This window comes from Chionomys nivalis, chromosome 2 (genome assembly GCF_950005125.1).
Source record: "Chionomys nivalis chromosome 2, mChiNiv1.1, whole genome shotgun sequence".
NCBI lineage: Eukaryota > Metazoa > Chordata > Mammalia > Rodentia > Cricetidae > Chionomys > Chionomys nivalis.
In genome coordinates, this window is record NC_080087.1 from 16,988,944 (window position 1) to 17,016,790 (window position 27,847).

The 27,847-nt window shown below is 43.2% G+C and overlaps 1 protein-coding gene across 25 annotated transcripts in view; it reads left to right on the plus strand.

Moving 5' to 3' along the window:
• Syne1 (spectrin repeat containing nuclear envelope protein 1) overlaps positions 1–27,847 on the plus strand; it is a 471,855-nt gene that overhangs the window by 334,884 nt on the left and 109,124 nt on the right. For 18 of the 25 annotated variants that reach the window (XM_057763198.1, XM_057763205.1, XM_057763200.1 and 15 more), the window contains 9 exons: positions 3,713–3,904; positions 11,131–11,265; positions 12,295–12,404; positions 15,303–15,459; positions 17,798–17,929; positions 18,331–18,486; positions 19,018–19,227; positions 24,258–24,359; positions 27,188–27,307. In XM_057763198.1, the coding sequence (XP_057619181.1) occupies positions 3,713–3,904; positions 11,131–11,265; positions 12,295–12,404; positions 15,303–15,459; positions 17,798–17,929; positions 18,331–18,486; positions 19,018–19,227; positions 24,258–24,359; positions 27,188–27,307 (1,314 nt within the window). The remainder of the gene's footprint in view (positions 1–3,712; positions 3,905–11,130; positions 11,266–12,294; positions 12,405–15,302; positions 15,460–17,797; positions 17,930–18,330; positions 18,487–19,017; positions 19,228–24,257; positions 24,360–27,187; positions 27,308–27,847) is intronic. The other 7 variants (XM_057763207.1, XM_057763220.1, XM_057763195.1 and 4 more) reach the window with 1 other exon arrangement.

The following is a 27,847-nucleotide window of genomic DNA, read 5'->3' on the forward strand; positions in this document are numbered from 1 at the left end:
TTTGGCCTCTGACATGGTAATTCCCCTGTCTCAGCCTTCTTTATACAAGATTGCAGGTATTCACCGCCATACCCAGTTTATTTATTTTTGTCTTTTTTTCCCCCCTGAGACAGGGTTTCTCTATAGCTTTGAAGCCTGTCCTGGGACTAGCTCTTGTAGATCAGGCAGGCCTCGAACTCACTGAGCTCCACCTGCCTCTGCCTCCTGAGTGCTGGGATTAAAGGCGCGAGCCACCACTACCAGGCTAGTTTTCTCTCATAAAGCAGATTCTCAAAAAGGTAGAGTAGGTTGGCCTAGAGTTCATGACGTTCCCGCCTCCCACCAACCCCAACGCTGGGAGTACAGGTATGCACTGCCAAGCCTGGCCAAACTTTCGGTGCTTTGACTACCGTTTTAGAAGACTGCAGATACCCAAGTATTTATAGTATGTATGTTTAATGGCTAAAAAGGAGTATAAACTCAGAAGACTTAGAATCAAGGAGTTACACTGAATACATGTAATCAGAGGCCTCCATGGGTGCTCAGTTACCATTTTCACATAGTCCTCCATGGTTCTTGGAAACCTTCGACAACCGCCATCATTAGGAGGACAGTGCGATATGCTTGCTTCCGTGTCAGTAAGAGGCAGCTTCATAAAGATTATAAAGGTTAAGAGATGTTTTATAAAGGTGATTTTTGGTTGGTTTGTTTGTTTGTTTTTGGCTTGGTTTGAGCTTTGGTTTGATGCTGGGAATGAAACCTAGGCACTCTGTTACTGAACCACATCCCCCAGCTTCTTAAAATTGTTGCCAATCTCAGGTCAGTGGTTTTTCTCTTTCTCCTTCTTCTTTCTTTCCTCCTTCCCTCCCTCCCTCCCTTCCTTTTTTTCTTCATTCCTTTTCTTTCTCCTTCCTTATTTCCCGCCCTCCCTCCTTTTGTTCTTCCCTCCTTCCTTTCTTTTTTTTCTCAAGAAGTAACAGAGCTAAACTTAGGGCCTCACGTGTGCTAGGCCAGGTCCCCACCACCAGGCTACAGCCCCAGGGCACGCAGAGGTTTTTTTCTTATTGTGTATTATGGATGCTTGTTTTGGCTTCTTGTTACTGTAACAAGGTCCATGAGATAAAAGACTTAAAAAGAAGAAAGTATTATTTCCTAACTGTTGAGAGGATTTATGCATGCATTCTAGCATTGGTATAGACAGCACAGTGTATCATGGGGGCACATGGAAGAGGCTTGCCCATCTCATTGCTTGGAACAAAAGAGGATGATAAAGATAAACATCGTAATCCACTTAAACAAAGTATCTAAAATCCCCCACAAGACTTCACTTCACAAAGACTTCTGTCACTTTGGAACAGCACCAAGCTGAGGACCAAGCTCTTAACATGCCAGCCTGTAAGGGGCATTCTAGGTCTAATACAGCAGGAAACAGTGAACTTGCATGTGTCCATCATCAAACTGCATGATTATTAACGTATTACCCTTCACATGTGAGTGAAATATGCTTGAAATCTTTCATCTAAGGGACCAGGGGCATGGCTCAGCAGTTAAGGGGACAGGAATTCAATTCCGAGGACACATATAATGGTTCCCTCCCATCTGTAATTCTAGTCTCGGGATATGATGCCCTCTTCTGGCCTTGTCGGGCACTGCATGCAACCGGTGCACAGACATAACATGGAGTCAAAAACCATACACTAAAACAATGAAATAAAAATAAAATTGTAAATAGAGCATTCCAGAAAACCCTGCCCCAATCAGCATGGATAAATAATCAGTGAGCACAATTTCATATTTCACTTATGTGGCATCAAAAGATGCCACCAACAGCATTACCTAATTTAGCCTTTGCATTAGAATCCCACAGTGGTCTTTCTTATTCATATTTTGAGGCTTATGGTATTGATCCTTATCAATTAGATGATGCAGTGCCTTCAGACTCCTCTCTGTTATCACAGCATTGTTCTCTGGCTTTCTGGAGACTGAAGGACTAGACGGAAGCGGTTTTCTATTAATCCTAGCCTCTTTTCTACCATCAGAAGTTGAGGCATACATCTATTTTAAACATTTCCTATTAGGGTTAACACTCAAACTAGTATTTCAGACCTGTGTGATATTGTTATTGCCACCCCTACTTTTAGATGTATCTGTCTTCAAAGCAGTTCACAAACCTGTGCTCAGATTATCTATAAAGGAGCAAAATGTGTTTCCATCGTGTGTAAGGAATTAGAAGCATATGGCATTGAAACTAAGCAAACTAATCAAACTGCTTTTCCAAATCTATGTTTATTTTCAAGTCTTTTAAAATATAGACAGTAATGTAGTTAAAATGATAGTGATAAAGAAAATATCAAGAATTAAAAATCTAGAATTAAACCATTTGCTTCACAATTATAACTGTCTGTCTGTCACATGGGATTGGAGTTACATGTTGGGCAGTGTGGTACCCAGCTTTAATCCCAGTATCTAGGAGACAGTACAGAAGGATCCCTAGGAGCTGAACACCAGCCTGGTCTACATGGAGAGTTCCAGGTGATCCAGGGTTACTTGCTGAGACCCTGTCTCAGGAGAAAAAAAGAAAAAGAAGAAGAAAAATTGGAGCCACAGGATGACTTTTGTGGGCTTGGAAACTTTGCTAATGTGAGGCCTTCTTTCCCCATGATAGAAAGGACCATGTAGACTTTTAAGATCTTCATTGAATTCTTTATTGTATTAATTAATAATTTATTATTATTATTAAATAATAGATAATTGTTAATTATACTTTTTCTAACCTTCTCTTTTATATTCTTTTCCCTTTCTTTTGAGATAGGAGCTTATGTGGCCCTTGAACTTACTAGGTAGACAAGAATGACCTTGAACTCTGTACTCTCCTGACTCCACACTCTGACCTGCACTGGCACACCCACACCTATTTAATTCCACGGTGCCATTCAAACCCGGAGACTCATGCAGGCTAGCATCTTTTGACTTCTTTGATTTTAAAAAGAAAATAAAAATAAACATTTCCTTGGGCCTCAAAAGGTATTATGAACCCTCAGCATGATGCCAGACCTACCTGCCCAGAAATATATCCAGTTCTCAGAAATAACCCTTCGGATGTCATCCTTTAATCCCATCTTCGTGAGAGTGTTGCTCTTCCATTGGTTTTACTTCTTTGGTATGAAATATTATTCTTAGGAGTTGACGGAATGGCAATAATCTTAATTTCCTAGAGCGAAATAAAATATAAGATCAAAGTTATGTCACATTGTTAAAAAGAAGGTAAGGGGGGTGACCAGAAAGAGGGTGCTGACACAAGAGGATTGGGAGTTTTTAGGGAGCCTGGTCTTCAAAATCAGTGCGTTGAAAAAAATTTCTTTTTAAATTGACAAAGAAGAAATTGATTGTGTGATAATTTTACTGATATTAGTAATCTAATACTAGGATAACAGGACTAATAAAGGTCTAACATTCAGCCAGTGGTGCTTTCTTTGTGCTTGTTGGCTATACCATGTGTGTTTTCCAATGTATTTTTAATTATAAAATACCTAATTTTTAATTACAAAGTAATTTTTGTTTAAAGGTAAGAAGTACAGGTAATTCCCCCCGCCCCAAAGGTGCATACCCTAATCTTTAAAGTTGAAAAAGCCACGGATACCTGCTTGAGTGATGACTATGGAAGGCTGTGTTTGAAAACTGTCTCCAGGAGCCGGCAAGGTGTGAGAACCCTGCCTTTGTCCTCTCGTTCCAGAACATGCTGGTGGAAATAGAACAGAAAGTGGTGGCCCTGTCGCAGCTGTCTGTGCACAATGAGAACCTCTTGTTGGAGGGCAAGGCTCATACGAAGGATGAGGCAGAGCAGCTGGCGGCGAAGCTGAGGCTGCTCAAAGGGAGCCTCTTGGAGCTGCAGAGGGCCCTGCAGGACAGACAGCTCAGCATGCAGGTGAGTGTTGCGACACACACCCCAGCGGTCGAGGAGAGAGACTGTGGGAGGCTGAAGCACACACATGTATGCCCTTGGTTTCCCCTAACATGTCAGTATGTCTGTCTGTTTATACTCCTCCTTTGGTCTGCGTTTCTGGCGATGCTGTTAGCATTGATTAACCACAGAGATCTGGGGGTGCAGTTCTACTGAAACAAATTTGCTTTTCTTTTGGATTCCTCTCGAGATATATTCTAGACATCTTCATACTGTCTTATGTAGTTCCTGCATTCAAATCTTTCTGTATGCCAGGTGAATGAATCTTTCCACTGTGACTTCTGATAGACAATTTTCTTTTACATTGCTGGAGTTTTCTGGGCATTGTTTGCCTGGCCTACCTCTTAACTTTGTTTTGATTTCAGCTTCTCTATGTCTTACATTTTAAGCTTTTTTTTCCCTTATACAGATCATCTGACTATAGTCATTGGTTGTAGACAGTGGTCTCATGCTAACCCCACTCCTACCCTCAAGACGGTTTATCTGTCTAACAGCTCTGGCTGGCCTAGAACTCTCTTTGTAGACCAGGCTGACCTCAAACTCACAGAGATCTACCTGCCTCTGACTCCCGAGTGCTGGGATTAAAGCCATGTGCCACCATCTCCTCACTTTGCCTTGCACTTTTAAAGAGCACCCATTTAAATTGTTGTGATAGGTGACTTATGTCAACTTTTATTTTAGAACATTTGTTCTGTCCTCTCTCCCTCTCGATGTCTCTTCCCCTCTCTTTTAATAGGGTCTTGCTCTGTAGCTGGAACTCACCTTGAAGGAGTGAACAGGGTGTGTGTGTGTGTGTGTGTGTGTGAGTGAACACTCCAGCCAAAGGGGAAGATACTGTGAAGACTACCAGAGAAGATCAACCTGGTCTGCCCAAAGCCCGTGCGGCTTGAGTGGAGTAACAGGGACAAATGGAATTAAGCTCTGTCTTAAATGGCTTAGTTTGCTATAGCAAAATCACCCCTGAGTAGTTCATAAACAAAAAGCACACTGATGGAGAATCTGGTCTCAGATGAAGACGCCAGCTGCTTCAGTGTCCAATGAGGGATCTTGCTCTGGCTCATAGACGCCATTTCTCCCTGTGTCCTGTGGGAGGGAGAGGCTAGCTGGCTCTCTGGGGTTCCCTTTATAACAAAGATAACCGCCATGGCAGTCACCTCCCAAGGTTCTGGCATTTAGTGTCACAGTAGAGATCAGGTGTCAGCGCCAAGGAAGGACCTGGGACAGTGTCACAGCTAACTGTTAGAGAAGTGGAAGGCCACTGTTGGGGAACAGAGGAGTGATGTGCTAAGTCCCTCCCCACAGTGGGCTGGGATAGAAGCTGAAATAGGGGGCAGTTCTGGCAGAGGGTACGGGGGCACAGGGAGCCCTTCCATTCTCTTCTTCCTTTCTTCTGCCTTTCCATCTTCCTCTGGTCCCCTACCCTAAAATCAAATGCCCTGTGGATCTCAGCATCCGCTGTGCCCCTCAGTTACACTCTTAACCCCTATTTCTTGGTGCTGTTGTATATGTGTGGGGTATAATACTTTTTTGCCCTGTTTATTTTATTTTGTTGTTATACAAAGTGAACTGCCATGGATATCAGTGCAGACCCAATCCCTCCTTTTCTCCCAGACAGATATGAAGGACTGTAGACTTAAGGGCGTGTGAAAATATTTCTTGAATTACAAGATGACTGTCTTCATAATAGGCTCACGTCATTTTACACAATGTCACCCACGGAAGTAGCATAGAGTTCACCCCAAATAAATAGCAAACTGCAGGGCTGGAGAGAGGGCTCAGTGGTTAAGAGCACTGACTTTTCTTCCAGAGGACCCAGGTTCAGTTCCCAGTACCCACATAGCACTTCACAGCTGTCTGTAACTCCAGTTCCGGGCCGACCTAATACCCTCATTATAGACACACATGCAGGCAAAACAACAATGAACATAAATTTAAAAAAATAGTAAATTTCCGTATGAAGAAGCAGTTCATCTCAGGTTTAGCATTTCTCAACTCTCTCTACTCTTCCAGCGAACATTTCAGAAAAGTGGTGGACTGTCCTACTTTTCCAAGACAAACCTCCCAGGTAGCCCCACCCAGTGAGTCTCTAGTGAGAGAAACCCCCACACTTCCTCTTATTGAGGCAGAAGGGAAAGCCTTTCTCAGACCCCAGGGAAGCAATTTCCAGGCTTGCATTCCCCTGTCCGTACTGCCTCACCCCAAGGGAAAAGAGCTGAAATATAAACTAGATTCTTAGTCACTTTTGCTTGCTGAGGGTCAAGTCTTGGCTCTTAAAATGACCGAGTCAGAAAAGTCTATTAACTAAAAAACCAAATATAAATACACAGAAAACATACTAAGACGCAGTTTTTGATGCTGCCTTTTTTTTTTCTTCTTTCTTCATCTGAAACTGTGGGCTTGCTCAGCCAGACAGATGAGTTCTTAGAATCTGCAAGTCCATCTGTGTGTGTAAAAGGTGGTGAGGCTCACATTCCAGCTGTCATTTCTCACAAGCTCAGGCTTTCTTTGGCGTTTTGGAACACTCACTGGCAGTCCATGGAGAATAACCCAAGTAGAAGTGTGAGTGGGTTCTGTGGCCTGAGAGGCGTCTCCAAGGGGATCTTCCAGATGGGTTCTGGGAAACAGACCTTGGCTGAATTCAATAGAAGAGAGGATGTGGCCTGGATCCCGGGAGGGAAGATAAAAAAAGGTCACAGACGCCAAGACCAGTATTTTACAGCTGGAACATCTGTGACTGGGGACCTCAGTCTGGTGTGCTGACTCCTTGGGGTGTCACTGTGTGTCTCTTATTGTCATTCTGCAAGGTTTCCTAAGTTGCTATTTCTCCCTTCCCTGAAGGAGCCAGGGTCTCTGGGAACTCATTCTGCAATGGTGGTACTCCTCAACCGCCTGTGCCAGAGGCCTACTCACCTAAACTCATAGCTATTTATCATTGGGAGAAATTCCTGGGAAGGAGGGTCATTTAGTGAACGAGGCGTGATGAGTCACCCACTCCAAACAAATTGCTTGCAAGATACAAATAACATGCAAACAGCATCTTTTAGGCCAAGCACTCTCATGTTGCTCTATCTGATCCAACATCTCTTGTCAGGAAGCTGGATCCTGCTAAGGGAAAGAAAAGGCATGCTCAGTACATAGGCGCTCACATGGGGCTCTAGAACATTCCTTCTACATTTGATGGCTTGCTTCATTATACAACAGTAACACCAAAGGGACAAAGAGACAAAGATATAGTCATGTTGTCTCTGTCATTTCTCTATTGCTTTCGATGAAACACCAGGACCAAAAGCCACTTGGGGACTAAGCTACATCCTGAGCCACATTCTAGCACAGAGAGCAGGAACTCAATCAGGACAGGAACCCAGAGGCAGGGACTGATACTGAGGCCTATTACTGGCTTGCTCACTGTGACTTGCTCAGCCTGCTTTCTTGTCGCACTCAGAACCACCGGCCCAGGGTGGCTCCACACACAATGGGCTGGGCCCTCCCACATCAGTCGCTAATTAAGAAAATGGCCCACAGATTTGCTTGCAGCTTTATCCTGTGAACGTATTTTCTCGATTGAGGTTCCATCCTCTCAGAGGGCTCTTGCTTCTGTCAAGTTGCCATAAAAGGAGCTGGCAAAATAATGAATTATGAGTTTGGAGGAAAGAAAACACAAGTACAGAAACCAAAGCTCTCTCCCTGGATTGGTGAGTTAGACTGCTGGATCTAAGAGAGAAAGTAGGGCCTTTGTAGATGGGCTATATGAACTGGAGTGGTAGACTCTATCTGTCGGCCTACTTGTGGGGAACAAGTGGAGTGTCTGTCTCAGAGCTAGGTGGCTTAGCTCTCCTTCACCCTCATTAGACTCTCCCATGCTGTTGTCTCAATTATTTTTTTCTTTCTTTCCCTTTTTTTTTTTTTTTTTGGTTTTTCAAGACAGGGTTCAGGGTTTCTCTGTAGTGTAGCTTTGGGGCCTCCTTTGGAACTCACTCTGTAGACCAGGCTGGCCTCAAACTCACAGAGATCCACCTGCCTCTGCCTCCTGAGTGCTGGGGTTAAAGGTGTGGCTACCACTGCCCAACTTCTGGGATACCCTCCCTTAGTTCTGTTCCAGGTTTCTTACTTTTCCTTGGTCCCTGCAGCTTTCTTCCTCTGAAAATGCTCCCAGAACAGCCTAGCAAGCCTTTCCCATCACTGACTGTCCCTTTGCCTCCCTTCCCTCCCTTCTGGCCCTTGTATGGTACCCAGACTTTCTTGGCTGTTGGTCAGTTGCCTGCATCCCCACCAAGGCACTTGTATGGTATTTTAGCAGAAGGCAACCTTGGCAGGTTGGAGCCATGGGCCACGACAAAGTCAAATCATGCAACAGAGCTCACTTGGAAGGTTTATGGGGGGGAGGGGGCAGGTGCAGAGGCGGCCTCTGAGTGAGCGCAGAAGGCAAGAAGAAGGGTTTGCCTTTTAGAAGGGAGTATGGCGCATGCGCATAGGGAAAGTGCTCTTCCTAGAGACAGCAGTAGCTACACTGTCTCCTATTGGCTGCTGCACATGTCCTGCTAGGTTCCCCCCAGAGCAGGCTGGTATAGATGCCTGGAGGCTGACACCTTGTCCGATTGCTTCTTGGCAAAGTACACTAACCTCTGAGAGCAGTGTCTCAAGCGTATATAATCCATCTGTTCACATATAAATGTGGGTGAGGCCGGGCAGTGGTGGCACACGCCTTTAATCCCAGCACTCCGGAGGCAGAGGTAGAAGAATCTCTGTGAGTTCAAGGCCAGCCTGGTCTACAGAGTGAGTTCTAGGACAGTTAGAACTATTACATAGAGAAATCCTGTCCTGAAAAAAAATAGTAATAAAAATATTTAAGTACAAACAAGCAAAAAAAAATTATCAATAAAAATGGGTAAGCAGAAAGAAAGGTGTTGACTCTCCCCTAGTCTCAGCAGAAGGAATGGGACTGGTGAGGCCTTTCGCGTCCCGTTAGGATAATGAGACAAGAAGGTTGCCTGGGTGATAAGTAACCGCTTTCTAGCTTTTTCCCAAGCCATACTTTACCAAAGCAGCCACAAAGCAGTGGGTGGTGGAGTGGTCATGGCATAGAGAGAGGACACAGCATGTTTTAGGATTGTCACATGTAATTATCACACCAAGTCCCTTCAGAACCCCCTGGGTAACTTCTTGAATTTGTAGGGTGGCAAGTGCTGTGCCCACAGTTGATTGACACTTTATTATGCTAATCTTAATGTCGTCAAAAAAGTCTTGTTTGAACAGGAGCTATGTATTGTTTGTGGTGGGTGGGTGGGATGGGGCTCTCTGTGTTTATTATTGTAGCCCTGGCTCTCCTGGAACTTGCTCTGTGGAACAGGCTGGCCTTGAACTCAAAGAAATCTGTCTTTGCCTCCAGGCCACCAGGACCTATTTATTATACAGAAGTATATAAATAGATTTCTTTGAATAGCAGACATTCACAAATCAACAGTCGTAGAATTAATTCAAGTCTAGGGGATTCATAGGTGGAGCCTAAAGCCCCACTCCTCTTTCTTTTTACTTTATTTTACAAACGTTTTATATTTTTAATTTTTATAGCTTTTTACAACTTTACTTCATCTTTGCAACTTTTATACATATACACAGTGTACAATATTTCTTGATCATGTTCACTTCTTACTCAGCTCCTCAACTGCCTTAGGACCCTCAAAACATCTCCCTCCCAACTCAAAGCATCTCCCTCCCAACTCCATGTCCTCTTTTCTTTTTGACCTTTCTTTATATTTTAACCCACTGAGTTGAGTTACTACTGCCTTCTTGTGCAATACACTGCCGTCGGAGGTGGGGGAGGGCTAAGACTTCCTGCCTCCTGAAGAGGATTATTGTTTTGGTGGTTGACCACTTCCTGCAGCTCTTGAAAGACCAGTTGAAGAGGCGAGGCTGGGGTAGAGGGCAGAGAATGTTCGGCCATGTTAGAAGCTCTTGCTGCGTGTTGCTAAACGTTTCAGTACCATGACTAGATGCATGGCAGAAAGAACATGAAGGATGAAAGATTTTTGCTCATGTTTTCAGAGTTTTGACTCCGTGACCTCATGCTAACATTAGTGTCAAGGCAAGGACATCATGGCCTGTGGGCATGGCCAAGTCAAGCCTTTTCACTCTGGCAAGGCGAATAAATAAATAAAAAAGATAAAAGCCCTAGAGAGAATACTACAACGGGACCAGGACCAAGATGGACCCTTCGAATGCCACCAATGTCACTCTTCCCATAACTGGACTGCTTTTTGGTTGGTTCTACTACTTCCTAGTTGTCTTTTTAGATTTTGAATCCATGGGTAGATTAAAACCATGGATTAGGTTGGTGCCCTCATGACCTACAGGCGCATGGAGAAGTATGCCTTACTATTCTCCTGTGTACCCTCCCCCAGCCAAGGCAATAGTCAAGATTAGTCATCACGCTTTGCTCTTCCTGAATTCTAGAATGTAAACTCAGCTATGGACTTTCTGATTCTCTCTTTTTTTTTTTTTTTTTTTTTTTTTTTTTGGTTTTTTCGAGACAGGGTTTCTCTATGGTTTTTTTGGAGCCTGTCCTGGAACTAGCTCTTGTAGACCAGGCTGGTCTCGAACTCACAGAGATCTGCCTGCCTCTGCCTCCCAAGGGCTGGGATTAAAGACGTGTGCCACCACCACCCGGCTGGACTTTCTGATTCTCAAAGGCATTGATCTCTTTGGTTGACAATCATCTAGAAAACTCATTGGGAAGCAAGTACTTGCTATTGTACCTGTTGTGGATACCATGTGATGTGGGCACATGGTGGCAGGGGGAAGCTTTTAGAGAAAGGACAGCAAATGTTGACTTGTAATGATTATCTGGGTAACATTTTACTTTTGTGTCACTTAAAACAGTTCATAAGAGGGGTGGTTTTATGTTTTATGTGGAAAAATTTGGAAAAATATTTGATGACTACTTTGGAAAAAGATGGGCTTCCCTGTAAATGCTTTTGGGCACAATCTGTCTATTCTTGTCCCTAAAACTGTCACAACTAAAAACACAACTTAGATGTGTTTTGTGTTACCATCTTTTAAAAATAGGTGGTGTCATGTCCAGATGGTGGTGGTTTGAAATCATACAAACCACACCGGAGGAGTCCTCGCCCCACTGGGGTGAGGTTTTCTTGTGGGTGGTTTGACCCTTGATTCTCATCCTATTTCATTCAAAGCAGGGAGCCACACAAGAGAAAGAAGAGAACGATGCTGACCTCACAGCTACTCAGAGCCCTGGAGTACAGGAATGGCTGGCTCAAGCCCGTACCACACGGACCCATCAGCGGCAAAGCAGCCTCCAGCAACAGAAAGTAAAGCATCTCCTACCTTCCTCTGGACGGCAGCTCTGCCGTGGGAAGAATTTGAGTGGGTTGTTCCTACAGTCAAGGTTTTGTGGATGTAGTCTTGTTTTGTTTTCAGTTCTGGGAGTGGAAACCAGGCCAAGCCTTGGGTTACATCCCCAGCCTCGTCACAGCTCTTCGTGGCCGACTTTGCTTTATTTTCAAATGAAGCCGGGCATAACCAGCGTATTTGGCGTGCTTCTTCATAACTGATGACTGGTCATCAGGAAGCCATAAGATTCAGCTGTAACCTGCCTCCTTGGGGACACTTTGCTTTCTGATTTGACCTTGTTTACATCTATTGTATGATAATTATAAAATCCCAGGAAGGCCTCTGAGAATGGGCAGAGCTCTGGAATGCATATTTTTTTTTAAGACATGAAATGTGCTTTATTTACTTTTGAGTAGAAGCCTCATGAGATCAGATCATAAATGGTTATGATACAAGTGATTTCTGTTGATTAACTCGTTTGGAGACACTAACTCCGTGTAAAAGGCATACTTAAGTATTTCACCTGTCTAGAACTCAAACTTAAGCAAATTTACTGTGAATAAGTAAAAGGTTAAATCAGATCCCCTGATAATGCAGCTAGTAAGGTTGAAGACTTTCATGTCAACTAGCTCTTGTAGACCAAGCTGGTCTCGAACTCACAGAGATCCACCTGCCTCTGCCTCCCGAATACTGGGATTAAAGGCGTGTGCCACCAACCACCCGGCAAGACTTTCATGTCTTATGGAGTCTCTGTCCTGGCTAGCTCAAGGCAGCATTGACTTTGAAAGAAAAGAACATCTTTGACCACATGGGGGCACCATTGTCCAGCAAAATTTTTCTGTTCCTGATGCTTTTTTTTTTCCCCCAGGAGAATTTGCCTAGGCTCTGTCTTTTACCCTGCGCTCAGACTCACAGTTGTTCAAGCTCTTGATGTTCTGTAGCTAGAGAGCAGTGACGGTGACGGTAGACAGTCCTCTCAGGTGACAGCCGTGTTTGCGTTTGTGCAGGAGTTCGAGCAGGAGCTAGCTGAGCAGAAGAGCCTCCTCCGCTCAGTCGCTAGCCGTGGAGAGGAGATTCTGACCCAGAGTTCTGCCGTGGACGGCTCAGAAGGCCTTGGGTATGCTTTGAAAGTCGGCAGCGTTCTCTCCCTGTCGTGTTTCCCTGTCATTTGAAAAGCTGAACCTCTCACTCTAGTCACTTTTTCCAATCTTCCACACGAGGTACCCTCCCCCCTTCACTTCGTGGTATTAGACACACCCACACTGCCAGGCATTAGGTCGTGTGGATAGAAAAGTGGCTAATAATAATGACTAATGAGATTGCCTTCCTGGAGGCGCAGCACACCTATCCCAGGGACACCCATTTTCTGAGTCAAATGGGAAACACGATATCAAATTGGATCTATAGTATTTCCAACTGGTGACTGTACCTAACCACAGAGCATTTTCCTCTCAAGAACTCACCTAGAACATCCTTTTTTAAAAAATCAATATATAAACAGATTAAGTGGTGTGGCCCCTTAACAAATCTCTCCCTATAATTTCTACATGTAAAATTTTGGAACCTGGGGACCTGGTTTGGAGTGGACATTTTTTTTTTTGTTTTGTTTTTTTTTGTTTGTTTGTTTGTTTTTTGGTTTTTCAAGACAGGGTTTCTCTGTGGTTTTGGAGCCTGTCCTGGAACTAGCTCTTGTAGACCAGGCTGGTCTCGAACTCACAGAGATCCACCTGCCTCTGCCTCCCAAGTGCTGGGATTAAAGGCGTGCACCACCACCGCCCGGCTTGGAGTGGACATTTTGAATGTTTAACAAGAGATGAAATAGTAGAGAAGAAAGAGAGGAGTATCCACAGGGGGAAAGTTGAAGGAACTGCAGCCGTGGGACATACCTGTATTCTGAGCCGCTTGCCTTGGGACCTTGGCTCGCTTATTAATAGAGTTAGAATAATAAGCAGCAGCCAGCATTGCAAAACGTTTTGATAATGATACAAAGTAAAGCCCCCTTTAAAATCTGAAGCAGGACAGGGTTTGTATTAAGGCCTTTAAGATGCACCAGCCGTAAAGCCCCGGACAAGGGAACACTTCCCCAGGCTGCCAGAGTGGGGCTGTCTCTTCACTCCTCTACCGCTCCCAGGGCCTCTGAGGTACTCACACATCCCCCCACAGTTTCTCACATTCTTTCCCTTCTCTGTCTTACATAGAAGACTGTCTGTGCTGTCTGCTTGGCAAACAATTGGTTCCACAAAAGAGCTGTGGGAATCTTGTGCAACTTTTTTGTGGTTATATAAAAAAAAGTTGCTGCTGTTTCCCGCCCCCCACCCCTTCTCCTTGGCCTCCAGCATTGGCCGGAACTCAAATGGCAGATAAACATCTACAAATTACGTCTCCAAATATTATTCTCATGTAAAAAGAAATTTGTCCTGCAAGGCTAGCTTTCTGTGGAAGATTCACTTAAAAAATACAACTCACACATTTTTTACTGGTTATATAAATTCCTTAGAGAAACTACCCCTCAGTGCAATGGAGTCCAGTTCACAGGCTCTGGTCAATCTCTAGTTAGTTCAAAGGGTACAAAGGAAAACCAACCGAAAATTCGTTGACATGAGAGAATATTTTCCCATGAGAAATGAAAAGACCACATTCTAACTGAAGTCTAATTGCTCTGTTTTTATATATGTCACTCAGGAAATAGAAGAATCTGGATGGTAACCGCCCCCTTGGTTTGATACTGAATTTTCATGCAAGCCTAAGAATGGAGGATAGGTACACTGTAACAAACACAGAAAAAATGCCATAAGGGATCTTACTTTCATAGGAGCTTTAAAACTTTCCATTTGAAGCCGGGCGGTGGTGGTGCACGCCTTTAATCCCAGCACTCGGGAGGCAGAGGCAGGTGGATCTCTGTGAGTTCGAGGCCAGCCTGGTCTACAAGAGCTAGTTCCAGGACAGGAACCAAAAACTACGGAGAAACCCAGTCTCGAAAATAAAAAAAAAAAAAAAAAAAAAAAAAAAAAAAAAAAAAAAAAAAAAAAAAAAAAAAAAAACCTTTCCATTTGAAAGTGTTTTTCTTAAAAGTTTCATACAATTATAGGTACTTTTTTTCAATATTGATTTTTATGGTCAGTGTATGTTAACACATAGATTATTAACCCCATATAGTGAATGATCGTCATTTCATCACACATAGCTATAGAGTCACATATGTTCTATTTAATTTTCAAAACTGCATAACATGAACCAAGTGGTGGTGGCACATGCCTACATGTTGAGAAAACTGAGGCTCAGAGATGTGACACAAGTTACCCAATGTCACAATGCTAAGTGCTGTCATAGGAATTCTGCTTGCCTGTCCTGTTTCCTGCATGAGGGGGATGAAACCCAAGGCCTCATGCATGTCAAGGCAAGCGCTCTACCAGGACCGCGGCCCCCAGCCTCAGATCAGAGATTGAAAGCCTTACTCCTCACCCAGCACTGCTTCTGGCCCCTCATCTATCCCTCCACAGTGCGTCCTCAATGTCTCTTGGTCTCACGGTAAAAACTCTCACTAGACTAACATTGTCCAGATTTTGAATAAGTTTATAGGCTATCTGTCACAAGACCCCGGTCAGTAGTCACACTGTACTTCCTGATTCTGAAGGTTACAGTCATTTTATTTCACACTTGGCCATTTTCAATGCATTTTTAATACTCAAGTGTTTGTGATCCAGATATGTGAAGATGAATATGCTTATTGCCTCAATATTTCTATTTTAATTTATATTTTTAAAGGTGCAAGCCAATGACTAAGAATCTTTTTCCAATTTTTGAGGCCAAGTCTATTAATACCAAATAAGTTATCTGTCTCATTTTTATTTTTCCCTTTCCTTCCTTCCTTCCTTCCTTCCTTCCTTCCTTCCTTCCTTCCTTCCTTCCTTCCTTTCTCCCTCCCTCCTTCCCTCCTTCCCTCCCTCCCTCCCTTACTTTTTTCTTTCTTTTTATCTCACACATTGTAAACTTAGATTATTTATTCTTCTAATAGTGAAAAACCTGCTGTGTTATCCCAGGAGTTGGGGATGGAAGGGACAAAATCATTTGCAGAAGACCAGATGAGAATGAAATGGGAAAGCCTACATCAAGAATTTAGCACCAAGCAGAAACTGCTACAGAACGTTCTGGAACAGGAACAAGAGCAAGTGGTATCAAACGTTTTCTTTCTTTCTTTCTTTCTTTCTTTCTTTCTTTCTTTCTTTCTTTCTTTCTTTCTTTCCCTTTGGGTTTGTGGAACAGGGTCTTGTGTGACCCAGGTCATACCCTGGAACTTGCTATGTTCCTGAGAGTTGCCTTGAACATCTGATCTTTCTACCTCTACCTCTGACTCGCGAGAACTAAAATTACAATCATGAACCCCCCACACTCTGTCTAAATTTAGCTTTTAGATATTAACTAATGTAAGAGATACACAGCTTATGCTAAGGGCATAAAGCAGAATAGTAATCTTTATTTTCATAATAATTCTGGAATAAACATGAAGCAAGTTATTCATCCTGCATTTTTCATAACAGGGCATTTTCCCAAATACTTGTCTTTGCATGTGAAAATTTGTCTTATTTCTATGGAGTATTTTTCCTAAAAATGATTAATGTCTAATTTCTCATTAGCATGGACCATTAAAGCTCAATTTAATTGTTCAATGTTGAAAATTATAGTTGCAAGCCAAGGCTATACATATCAAGAGGATTTCCACAAATCTGAAACTAAGCTGCCCCGTCACTGCACTTTCCACTGTTACTTCCAGTATTGAATACTTTCAGAAGGTTTTAATGAGAAACATATTGGAGCCTTAGAAGGTCTTGTAAAAAAAAGGGAACCCAGTGGTCAGATAGGGCAGTTCTTGGCCCATCTGGAAGGCTGGTTCCTGGGGTGGATATTGTGTGATTCTCGGCCTGGTTCCACCAAGCTTACAAAGTCCAAGGGAACTGAACAGGCAACAGAAAGTTCCAGAGAAGTAGTAATTACTGGCTCAGCCCTTACAGAAGTCAGGAATCAAGGGGATGTCAGAAGAGCTTGAGAGTTTAAAGGTTTAATGAGTAAGCCAGGAACCCCGGTATGCCTGGATGCCTCCAACAGCTGCAGCTCAGGGCACTGGGACACTGGCCCAGGCCTCTGTTCTAAGTTAGCAGTGCCTACCTAGCTCACTCCAGGACAGCGATTTTTCTAGCCGGGTAAGTCCTAGGGTCTATGCTGTTGGTTCTGAAGAATCTGCTGTTCTCGTCACTCTGCCCAGGTCGGTAAGGGACAGAGGAGTTAGCTGCACACGGAACAAAGGATAGTCATTGAACAGGGATGGATAGGAACATCAAGGCATGCGCTGTAAAGTGGACACAACATGGCAGGATAACTGAGAGAGGAGATGGCCTATTGGTGGTCACGCATCCCGAGATCCTTGTCATTCTTGCTTGAGCTGTGCAGGCCAGACCTTCTGCCTCTTGGTCCTCTGCCTCTGGCCTTACTCTGCCGGAGCTGTCATCTGATGGAAAGAATGCCATCGTCAGATATTTTCATGCCAGGATCATATTCATCCTGACACTAATATTCTGTCTTTCACACAGACCTCCTCCCTTTGCCTGAATTAGCCCTTCCTTCCTTACAAACCTGGTCAGAAGTTTTTCACATCCAGAGCTAGACCCCCTGAGTCTGGCTTCTGGCTTGCCTTTACACCATAGTATTTTCCCGTTATTTTAGCTACAAGCAGAAAGTAGAGCCCCGGATTAGAGACTTCATTCTTTCATGGCTGTTCTATGCCAGATAAGCCCATTGCCTTAAAGGCTTATTTTATTCCTACCTATTTTCCATCCCTTAGACAGAGACCTAAACCTACTGTTTCTCTTATTGTCTGCTCAGGCCCTAGCGCCTGCATGCCTGCCCTAGCCAGGTTAAAATAACAGCAGAAAGCCATAATAGCAGATACGACATGAGAGGTTGCAACAATTGATGATACAAAGATGCACTGGCTGACGGATCCAAGCTACAGGCCAGAGGACCCTGGCATGCTCACAGGTTGATGGGCAGTCAGCCGTAAAAATGAGGATGAAGTATGTTTGAGAAATCATAGGACTGTGTTTGACTGGAGATGTCCCCAAGGCATTTGAATGCCTGTCCTCTCTAAGGTCCTCATGGGGGAATCTAAAAGTAGTCAGAGGAGAAGAAGTGAATGCTGAAAGAAAAGGGCGCAGTCTTTGTCAGATGGTTAGGATCAATTATTTTCTAAAGGCAGAGATAAAGCTTGGAAGACATCTCAGGGGTAACTGTGTAAACATCCAGGCTTTCCACCATTATTCATTGTTTCTGTTTCATCATTAAAAATCATGGTCATTGTTAGAGCTGACCATGGTACTCAGTAATATGTTATGGTAAGTTATAAAATTCATATTTCTCTGGATGAGGCTTCTAGAACCTACCTTACATATACGTCCAACTTAGAAAGCTACATACTGCTTGCTCACTCTTAAGTAAGCTGGCCCTGTTTGCTCTCAGCTTTACAGCAGCCCCAACAGACTCCTGGCCGGGGCGCCACTGTACAGAGGAGATGGGCAGACTCAAGATAAATCTTCAGTGACATCCTTGCTGGACGGACTGAACCAGGCCTTCGAGGAGGCATCGTCACAGGTATGGCTGTGGTCTTGTCTTTCTGGGATGGGTTCTTTTGTTCCCTGCAAAGTTGTCCCATCTCTGCACGTGACCGCTGATGCTCAGCACTAGTGGTGAGTGTTCGGGCCTAAAGGTGCTGATTCCTGAATCTCATTTTGCTTGGTATTTCTCTGTGATTTTTGAAGCACCATAATTGGTTTGTTTTTAATTGAAAGATGTGTTGGGAGTAGAGGGGTTGCAGGCATGGTCTCCAGCAGCCAAAACTGTCCTCCATTGGCTATGTCTCTGAGGATGACCTTAAACTCCTCATCTCCTGTCTTCACGTCCCAAGGGCTGGGATTACAGGTGTGTATCATTACACTTGAATTGAAACTGATTCTTTATCTGTTTTGTGTGTCTCGTGTGTGCTTCTTTTCCAGGGAGGGGGAGCAAAACCGCAGAATATCCACTTGGAGCAGAAATTGTACGATGGCGTGTCAGCCACTTCAACCTGGTTGGATGACGTTGAAGAGCGTTTGTTTGTGACGACAACACTTTTACCAGAAGAAACGGAAGCTTGTCTCATCCACCAGGAGGTAAGATTGACGATTTTTGTCTGTGCATGAAATTTCACAGCAATTGCAAAGTTGGCAATGGTAATTAACTTTATATATAAAGAATATTAAGAACCAGACAGCTTTAATAAAATGCCATGGTGTGTTTCTAAGAAGTAAAGTGTGGAAGAAAATTGTTTCAGTATGAAAAGCTCTCAAAATATGCATGCTTTGCACTTCCATTCTTTTTAATGTGTGTATGAGAGGAGGAAAAATAGAGAACTCTGGGTGATCTCAAATCCTCCCTGCACAGAACACAAGCTCTAAGGAAGGACTTCCTACCAGCGCTTTTTAAAGTTTAATTTTTGTCAGTTCATCTTTTTTATCATCTAATGATATAAATAATCTCTGTAGGAACTTCTCTGCAATCTAGAGAAGTTCCTGAAGGCTATTCAGCTTAGCTCAGTGTAGCTCTTCCTAAGAGGGAGGTCTCATAGGCTTCTAGGGGAACATACATGACTTCATTGACAGAGGTCTAAACTAGGAGGTGAACCTCTGCTTTCATCACCCTAGGCACTTGCCAAGGACATTAAGGAAATGTCTGAAGAAATGGATAAGAACAAGAACTTGTTTTCCCAAGCATTCCCAGAGGACGGTGACAACCGTGATGTCATTGAAGATACTCTGGGCTGTCTTTTGGGCAGACTATCCTTGCTGGATTCAGTTGTGAATCAGCGATGCCATCAGATGAAGGAACGCCTCCAGCAAATCCTCAACTTCCAGGTAAGCAAGAGACACAAAGAGTGTGTGCCATTTTCAAGGAAGAACGAATATCAACCACGAGTATCTTACAAACGTTCATTATGTGTTGCATGTATGTAGCGGGGTATGTGAGGGTGTGTGTGTGTGAATGCACATGTGTTTGGGGGTGCGTGTACATGCTTGTGCATGAGCGTTGAGGACAGAGGTCCTCCCCGGGTGTCATTCCTCAGGAATCATCCACCTTATATTGGTTTTAACCTTTATGCATGTCTTTATTTAATATGGGTGTATTAGGCAGGAAACATGCATGTAACCCTGGCTTGAATGTTGAGATCAGAGGGCAATTCATGAGAGTGCATTCTCCCCTTTCATCATGTGAGTCTAGGGGAAGGACCTAAGGTCATTGCACTTGGGAGGAAAGTTCCTTTGCCAACTCAGCCATCTTTCCGGCCCACCCACATTATGTTTTGGAGCAAAGTCTCTCACAGGGACCTGGGACTCATTGTTACTGGGGTAGGCTGGCTGCCCAGTGAATCCAGGTATCTAATCTCTGCCTCTGCAGGACTAGAGACTACAAGTGCACTGATGCACTGTTTTGTTTTATTTTTAGATGCGTTCTGAGGACCAAACTCAGGTCCCTGTGTTTACCCTACAAGCATTTAATGTCTGAGCTATCTCTCAGCCCCATCTTACAAACATCTTCTTAATGGATAATGAAGTCCTGGAGCATAGCAGTAAACTGGGTAGATTGAACTCAAGATTTAGAGAGCCCAGTTTCATGCTTTTAGAATTGGAAGGTTGAGAAAACCCCTTAGCCAAACTAAGAGCTGAGTAAAAGTTTAAATTCAACCAATACAAGCCAAATTATCACTTAGTGTAATTTTCAGTTGGTAATAGTAGATTTTAATTATTGTTCCCAAAGAACATGCGGGAGGTGCTAGAATATAGAAAACACCCCAAACCTCACCACTCGAGAGTCTTGGAAATGGTTGTTGTCTAGACATTTCTTCTACCTCGCTCAAAATTACACTAGAAACTTATTACATTACTTTCCAATTCTAACCCTTCAGATTTATTACCTTTTATTGTCATATTAGAGCCCCAGGGCCAGATATGTAATTGTGTGCTTATGAAACATTTTCTGTCTCGGGTCACTGGAAAAAGATGGGAAGGTCACCGATAAACTTTTAGTGTTGCTGGCCTCCATGCCTAATAGAAAGGGCACTGTTCAGAGTAATTGGGTTTCAACTGATGCTACTTCAGCAAGCAGGGAAACTCGATGTCATTTCTGATTTGTAAAATAAGTTGCTATGAAGTATCAAATGTTGCTTTTACCAAAAAACATTGAACTTTCTAGATAGTCATATAAAGTGAAATATTATTACCACTTTCAAATAATTTATAGTCTTTAAAGTATATAGTGAGGAATGGCAAGCTGGCTCAGTAGATAAAGGTGCTTGCTGCCAAGACTGAAGACCCGAGCTTGATCCCCTTAACCTGCTTGTTGGAAGTACAGAACTGACTCTCGCATCTTGTCCTCTGACCTTGACATGTGCTGTGGCACACAAACATAAAATAAATAAAAACATAATAAAAAATTTACTGAAACTAATTGGTTATATTTTCAGTCCCCAAATTTTTCTATGAATCATTTTTTAAATTCCTGTAACATCTCCTCTAGGGAAATGTTTTTCAAACAGAATGGAAATTAAGAATAAGTTCTCTGAAGTTAACATTCTGTGTTCATTTGGTCTGTTGGCCTTATTTGCTCAGCTTAGTTTTAAAACCAATCCGGCACGCTGGGCTTCAACTCACCACATAGCCCAGGCTGTCTTGTCTCTACAGCATATGCTTCCGTGCTAAGCTTAAAATCCCTGCTTTGTCACTTGGTGCTGTATGATCTTGGTTGCTTAATTATCTTGAGCCTCAGTGTCTTCAACTATTAAGTTAAACCCACAGTCATTGCCTCACAATATTGTAAGACTTCAACAAGCTCAAATAATTGAGATCAGTAGATTCTAATACATAGTGATCACTCAACAAATTTTATAAACATAATTTTGCTACTAAGTAGTGTTAAAAACAATAGAGGGTCTCCAGTCAGTAGAAAGCTTACGTTCCTTCTCCAGAGTTACTCAGCACTCAAGAGGTGGCATGGGATTTAAGGGCAGGAGAACTTTAGCACTGCATGGTGTTGGGGTGGGGAGCAGGGGAGCAGAGACTAGCGGCTCAACTCAAGATGCCTTCTGAGAGCAGAGTGAGTAGAAAGGCATTTGCTGGAGGCTGGGTATGGGGAATGAGAGAAAGGATGAGCGCTAAGGAATTCAAGGACTCTGACTTGCACAGCTGGAGGTCTTAACAAAGGAGTCAGACAGATAGCAGTGCCACTGACCAAGGGAGCAGACTGTTTTGCTGGAACTGCTTTGGTCGAGATATGGGTGGCACTAAGATATGCTGCGAAGAGTCTCGGTATGCATGTGATTGTGTGGTGACTATGGCACAGAAGAAAGGCGTGGCAGTATTTGCCCATCTGTGCCTGTTGGGTTGCATGATACAGAACGAGGAAAGAGAAATACACTTGGAATCAGAAAAGCAGGGTTGATTATTTGGGCGTTACATTTTGTACCAGTGTGTACTGACTGTGTCAGTAAAGTCAAAAGGACCATTATGTTATGAAAACTTAATTTTCATTACTCTATAATTTATCTACTATATGGAAAAATGCCAGATTGTTGCAACATCTTAGTTTGTAAACCATGCAAGAGGCTTGCTTAGCCCTACAGTTGTGAACTTCTCCAAAGTGTATTTACTTCTCTCCAATTGCTTCTACCAAGTTAATGTTTGTTGCAGTTTTGAATCCGTTGACAGAAAAATATGAACTAAGCATGATTTCTTAGGAATTTATTTTGTTGCAGGGGACCATGGAAATGGCATGTAGTCATGAAGCTCTTTTTAAGTCATGTTCTCTGTTTTTCTTCTGCCAAGGAGCTTTTACTTGTTGGTGGCCAGGTCACGAACAACAACTGGCAATTCAAACATTCATGTTCCAATTTAATTGAGAGAACGAACCCTAATAATAAGATAATGAAGGGTCAAGTCATAGGCACGAACCATTTTCTGTTGCTTGTATAGAACATCTGCTGGGTTGCTGGTACGCAGCAGCTGTTGGCCCAGGGTGCCTTGGTTTTCCCATATCATCTATAAGAATTACCTCTGAGCCATCTCTCCAGCCCCTCTTGCCCAACTTTTAAACAACTCTAGAATCTTCCCCCAAGACTGTCTCAATGATCTGTATGTTCTGAGTATTATGTGTGTATACCCAGAACCAAATTAGCCATCTCTATTCTGGTATTTACCCATAGACTAATCCCAAATATATTTCCTGGGTATGTGAATGAATATTCTTAAGTGACTTTTAAAAGTGAGGCACTAAGGAATTCTTTAATAATAACAATGATTCAGCATTAATGATTTTAAGGCTTCAAAATGTCCATGAATTTGTTTTTCAAATGACTCACACCCTCCCTTTACTCCTTTATTGAAAGAAATCTTAATGTTTGTTATGTCTATTATATACCGATTCTTTAATTCCTGCTATATCACAATCATAATAATGATAATTAGTTGAATGCTTTGGATTTTATTCCTTCTTGTTTTTTTTTTCTCCTGGTTTTTCAAGACAGGGTTTCTCTTTGTAACTTTAGAACCTATCCTGGAACTCACTCATAGAGATCAGCCTGCCTCTGCCTCCCGAGTGCTGGGATTAAAGGCGTGTGCCACTACTGCCTGGCCCCTTCTTGTTTTTTATCCTTGAAAAAATAACAAGCATAAAACCATTGCCATCATCTCACCTAGCAATTCTTACTTAGTAATTTATACATGAACCACATTGTTGTTTTCTTGGCTAATAGTTACCATGGCTTCCAGAAATAAGAACATACCATTTTTTGGTCTGTTCTATAGAACATGAGGAAAACACCCTGTTGAAAAGACTAAAAGGGTATCATACTGCCTTTCTGACCCGTATTAGATTATGTCTACTCATCTGGATGAGTTGATGAACTGAACTGATACAGCCTTAAGTATATATAGACGACTATGGAGGGATTGGAATATCCCTATCACTGGTGGTCAGGACTCTATTCAAATGAGTGAGAAATAACTTTCATTTTGTGTACAAGCAAGTCCTAATTCTAAGAGCCTGTGACCTCCCCTTCAATGCTGTTGAGTAACAGGAACATTTTTGGAAGCCATGAAAAACTCATGATTTTTCCAGTCCTCTCAGAAGGATTCCTATTTAGCTGGTTGCTGAGCTTGTAGCTCGGCTTCAGTTTTGGTTGTGACAACTCTTGCTTTTTTCTAGCCCACTAGGCGCTATATTCTCATTTCAGCCCCCTTCCTTCCTTCCTTCCTTCCTTCCTTCCTTCCTTCCTTCCTTCCTTCCTTCCTTCCTCCCTTCCTTCCTCCCTTCCTCTTTTCTCTTTCCCTCCCTCCTTTTCCCCTCCCACCCTCCATTCCTCCCTTTCTCCTCCTTCCCTCCCTCCCTCCTTCCCTTCCTCTTTGCTCATTCCTCTTTACCTCCCTCCCTTCCTTCCTCCCCCCCTCCCTTCCTTTCAATTTCTGGTGATCAAGCCCTGGGATGTTTTCTGCACCACTCAGTGCACCCCCAGCCCTCAATTTTCTTTCTTGGTTTCTACATTACTTTTCTTTTCCACCTTACATTAAGATGCCTGTATACATTCATTTTTAAAAACATACTTTTATCTATATGAGTGTTTTGCCCATGTGTATGTGTATACATATAACCCAGGGGTGTCTAGTGCCAGAAAAGGCCAGAAGAGGGCACTGGAGTCCCTGGAACTGGAGGTAGAGACACTTGTAAGAGGCCATATGGCTACAAGGACCCAAACTTGGTTCTCTGCAAGAGCAACAGGTGCTTTTAACTTCTGAGCCATCTCTCCAGCCCTGTATTGATTCTTTTTTCAAAGTTAAACAAATTTCATTCAAGAATAAATTAAGATTGTCTTTCCCTTTATTGCTTTCCTCCCTAGAATGACCTGAAGGTGCTTTTCACATCATTAGCTGACAACAAATACATCATTCTGCAGAAACTGGCAAATGTGTTTGAACAGCCCATTGTGGAACAGATACAGGTATGTACAGCTGTCCCAGATATAGGCATGTACAGGTATGTCCCAGAATCACAGATATATAGATCACAGACACAGGTATGTACAGGTGTGTTCCAGAATAGCAGATATGTTTTCCTGTGGGACATCAAATGTTCTTTGAGTGGTTAATGACAAGCTGTAGCATTTTTATTCATTGTATATTTTCTGTGTCAACACTGGGTTTGAAGAATGTGCCCAGTGATGCTGACTTGGTCACTTCTACATGCAACTATGGAATCAGGGTTCAGAAGTCATTGGTGAGACTACTGACCTGGAGGAATTTTCTACTCCAAAATGAGATCAAATATGACCTCTATGATGTAGGAAAGGAAGAGGACAATCTCGGGTGTGGGTCCCCACCTTCTCCTTTATTTGAAGCAGGTCTCTTCGGTTATGATTCACTGCTGACCATACCAGGCTAGCTGGCCTGTAAGTTTTCAGGGCTTCCCTGTCTTCACCTCCCACTCCCCTGTGGGTGAATGTGATTACGGTCACCTGTTACTGTGTTTGGCTTTCTGCGGTTTCTAGGGATCGGAACTCCAGTTATCAGTTTTGCCAGTCAATCTCTTTACCCACTGGGCTACCTCCTCAGTTCCCCAAAATGTCCTTATTCTATGTTCCTACTTTACTGCTTGGCTCTTTATAGAACTCTGGGTCAGACATAAATTTCTCCCAGTTTCTAGATGTGTGTTTCCAATGCTGACTTGAGAAATCAAAAATCTTTCTAATTCCCAGAGGTCCCCAGGGTTTTAAAATATCACAATTGCACGCCTCGGGGAGGGTCTATTTTTATCCCCCGAGCTGGGAACTCAGTAGGCTCTTTTGGTTGGATTTCTGCCTTTCTATTTTGAAATCTTTTCAAGTGGTTTGTTTAATTCTTCTTATTTCTTCTTTCATCTGCCTCCTCTGGTGAAACTCTTCCATGAGATATTACCTATCTTGTCCAGTGCTCTAATGATCTATTTTGAGAGATCTTTTTTCTTTCTGTCCCTTTCTGTAAACAAATGCATTTTTTTGTAATATACCTGGATGTATTCATGGTTTGGTGTTTGGAGTTTATTTTTTCCATGCGATCTGTTCCCCTGGGTCCCTTTATTCGTCTGCTGGCTTGGTCTCTGTCTGTCATGTCGGATAGCCGTGGTTTCAGGGTCATCTTCTGCTGTCTGTTTACACCTGGCTTGGGGGTTCAACAGTTGAATGGGAACCTGAAGTAAGTATGAAACAGCAATTTTGAGGAGATATCATTTTTGGTTCGTTACGTCATTTGTTGGACGATCTTTCTGTTCAAGTTTTAAGCTTCCTCAGTTGGTCTTATGAACCCTTCTCTCTCTAGACAGTAGAGGAGTGGCCACAGCCCTTCCTGAAACAGAGTAGACTTGAGGCCTCATGCACAGTGTTCTCTCTTTTCCACACCCCATGTTCTTTCTTCACTCCCTTCCTCCTTTCATCTCTCACCCCTTCCTTCCCTTCCTTCTTCCTTCTTCTCTCCATCCCTCCCCCCTTCCCTCCTGCCTCTTCTTCCCTCCCATACTCCCTTTGTCCCTTCTCTCCTTCCTTCCTCCTTGCTATATAGGTGATCTGCCTCCAAAGTGCCAGGATTATAGGCACCAGCTCTCTTCTTTGAATCCAGCATTTAAGCCTATCACCACATCCATCACCCCTTAGTCTAGAAAGCCCCCTTCTCTTCTTCAGATAATAAGCTTTGTGGCTCTCATCAGGAAGGAAAGGGCAATATGGCATGAAGCAGGTACTGGGAATTTCATTCTCTTGGCAGCTTTTCCCTAGCTCTGTGGCTCTCTCCTGTGAGTCCCCGAGACCCCCAGTGCTCTAGATGCTTTGGGCGCAGTTCCTCTGCTAGGTTAGTACTCAGATTTCTCAGGCTTAGTAAAATTTCATGTATGTGTCCAAATTCTAACTCTGAAAATGTGTTGGGTGTGTGGCCTTCCCGGTTTCCTGGCCCCAGCAGACTCAAGGAGGAAAGCACTCCAAAAACAAACAAACAAAATATTTGCTGTTATTGCAGAGAGTTTTCAGGAAAGGAAAACGTGGACACGTTTCATCTGCCATCTGGAGTCCAGACTCTTCTCATTGTCAAGGGCAACTGAGTTATACTTCTTCCAAAAGCCCACTTAGACCAGGCCTGCTGGTCCGCCACCTCCCTCCTCTGCTCCCCAATCAGAGATGAGTTGCTTCATGAAGTTTAGTGCCTAATTATATTTAGGTCTGTTTTGTTTTCTGCTGGCATTCTGACAAGACTCTCAGCTCCCTGAAGTCGAGGACAAGGTCTCCCCTTTCTACAGACCTCACATTGGACAGACAAGGCTCAGCCCCTTTAATCCTTGCTAATTTTTTTTTCCACTTTACAGTGAGGACCATTCCTTGAGCAACTTTCCTTACACATCCCTGTTGCCACCCTGGTCCAGTCTCCAGGGATGCTCTGTTGTGTTTCGGGAAGCACCATTGGTCCCCTAGACATCTCAAGTGCATACCTTGTTCACACTGTATCCTATAGACTATTTCCTGTGTAGGTGTGGTTATCTATACATCCCTTGCTTAAAGAGACCATTCTTCACCCATTTCTCCACCCTAACTCTACCCTTCCTCCTTGCCTAAGAAGGCTGATGCATTTTATAATAAAATACCTTCTCGTTTTTCTAGTAGTTTGCAGGGATGCTTTTTATGTTTTATTGGAGTTAGTTTCTTCTTATGTATTTAAAATCATTTTGGGGCCATAGTGGTAGACCAAAAAGTCAAACATGTACCTCCTGTGAGGGCAGAAATGTTAATAAAATGTTGTACATCTCACCTAGGCCATACAACAGGCTGAAGAGGGACTGAAGGAACTGGACGGTGGAATTGCTGAGTTGAAGCGGCGTGGTGATAAGTTGCAGGTGGAGCAGCCTACCCTGCAAGAACTCTCCAAGCTCCAGGTAGCATCCCCACCCAGTCTGCTCAGCCTCAGTGACCCCTCCAGCTCAGCCTCAGTGGTCCATCCTGCTGAGCCTCCGTGGCCCATACTGATTTAAAAATCAAGAAAACATGCTTCCACTCTTCTCTTGGAATATTTTCACCTTTTTTTGTTTGTTTGTTTGTTTGTTTTTGAGACAGTTTCTCTGTGTAGCTCTGGCTGTCCTGGAGCTTACGCTGTAGACCAGGCTGGCTTTGACCTCACAGAGATTCTCCTGCCTGTGCTTCCCTGAGTGCTGGGATTAAAGGTGTGTGCCACCACTGCCCGGCCTCTTTTGGAAATTACTAAAACAAAAGTCATGTCATTTAGGTTTTAACTTTTATGTCCAAGTAAGGGGAAAAATATCTGAACTCTTGGTCATTTTTGAATACAATAGAATAAATTATGTTCTCATGCTCCTAGCATTCATATTTTTTTCTGACACACACTCTTATATTTTTGGTTGTGAGCCTAGCCTTAGCCCATGACATGTGCTCTTATGGTGAAGTCTGAACACCATGCT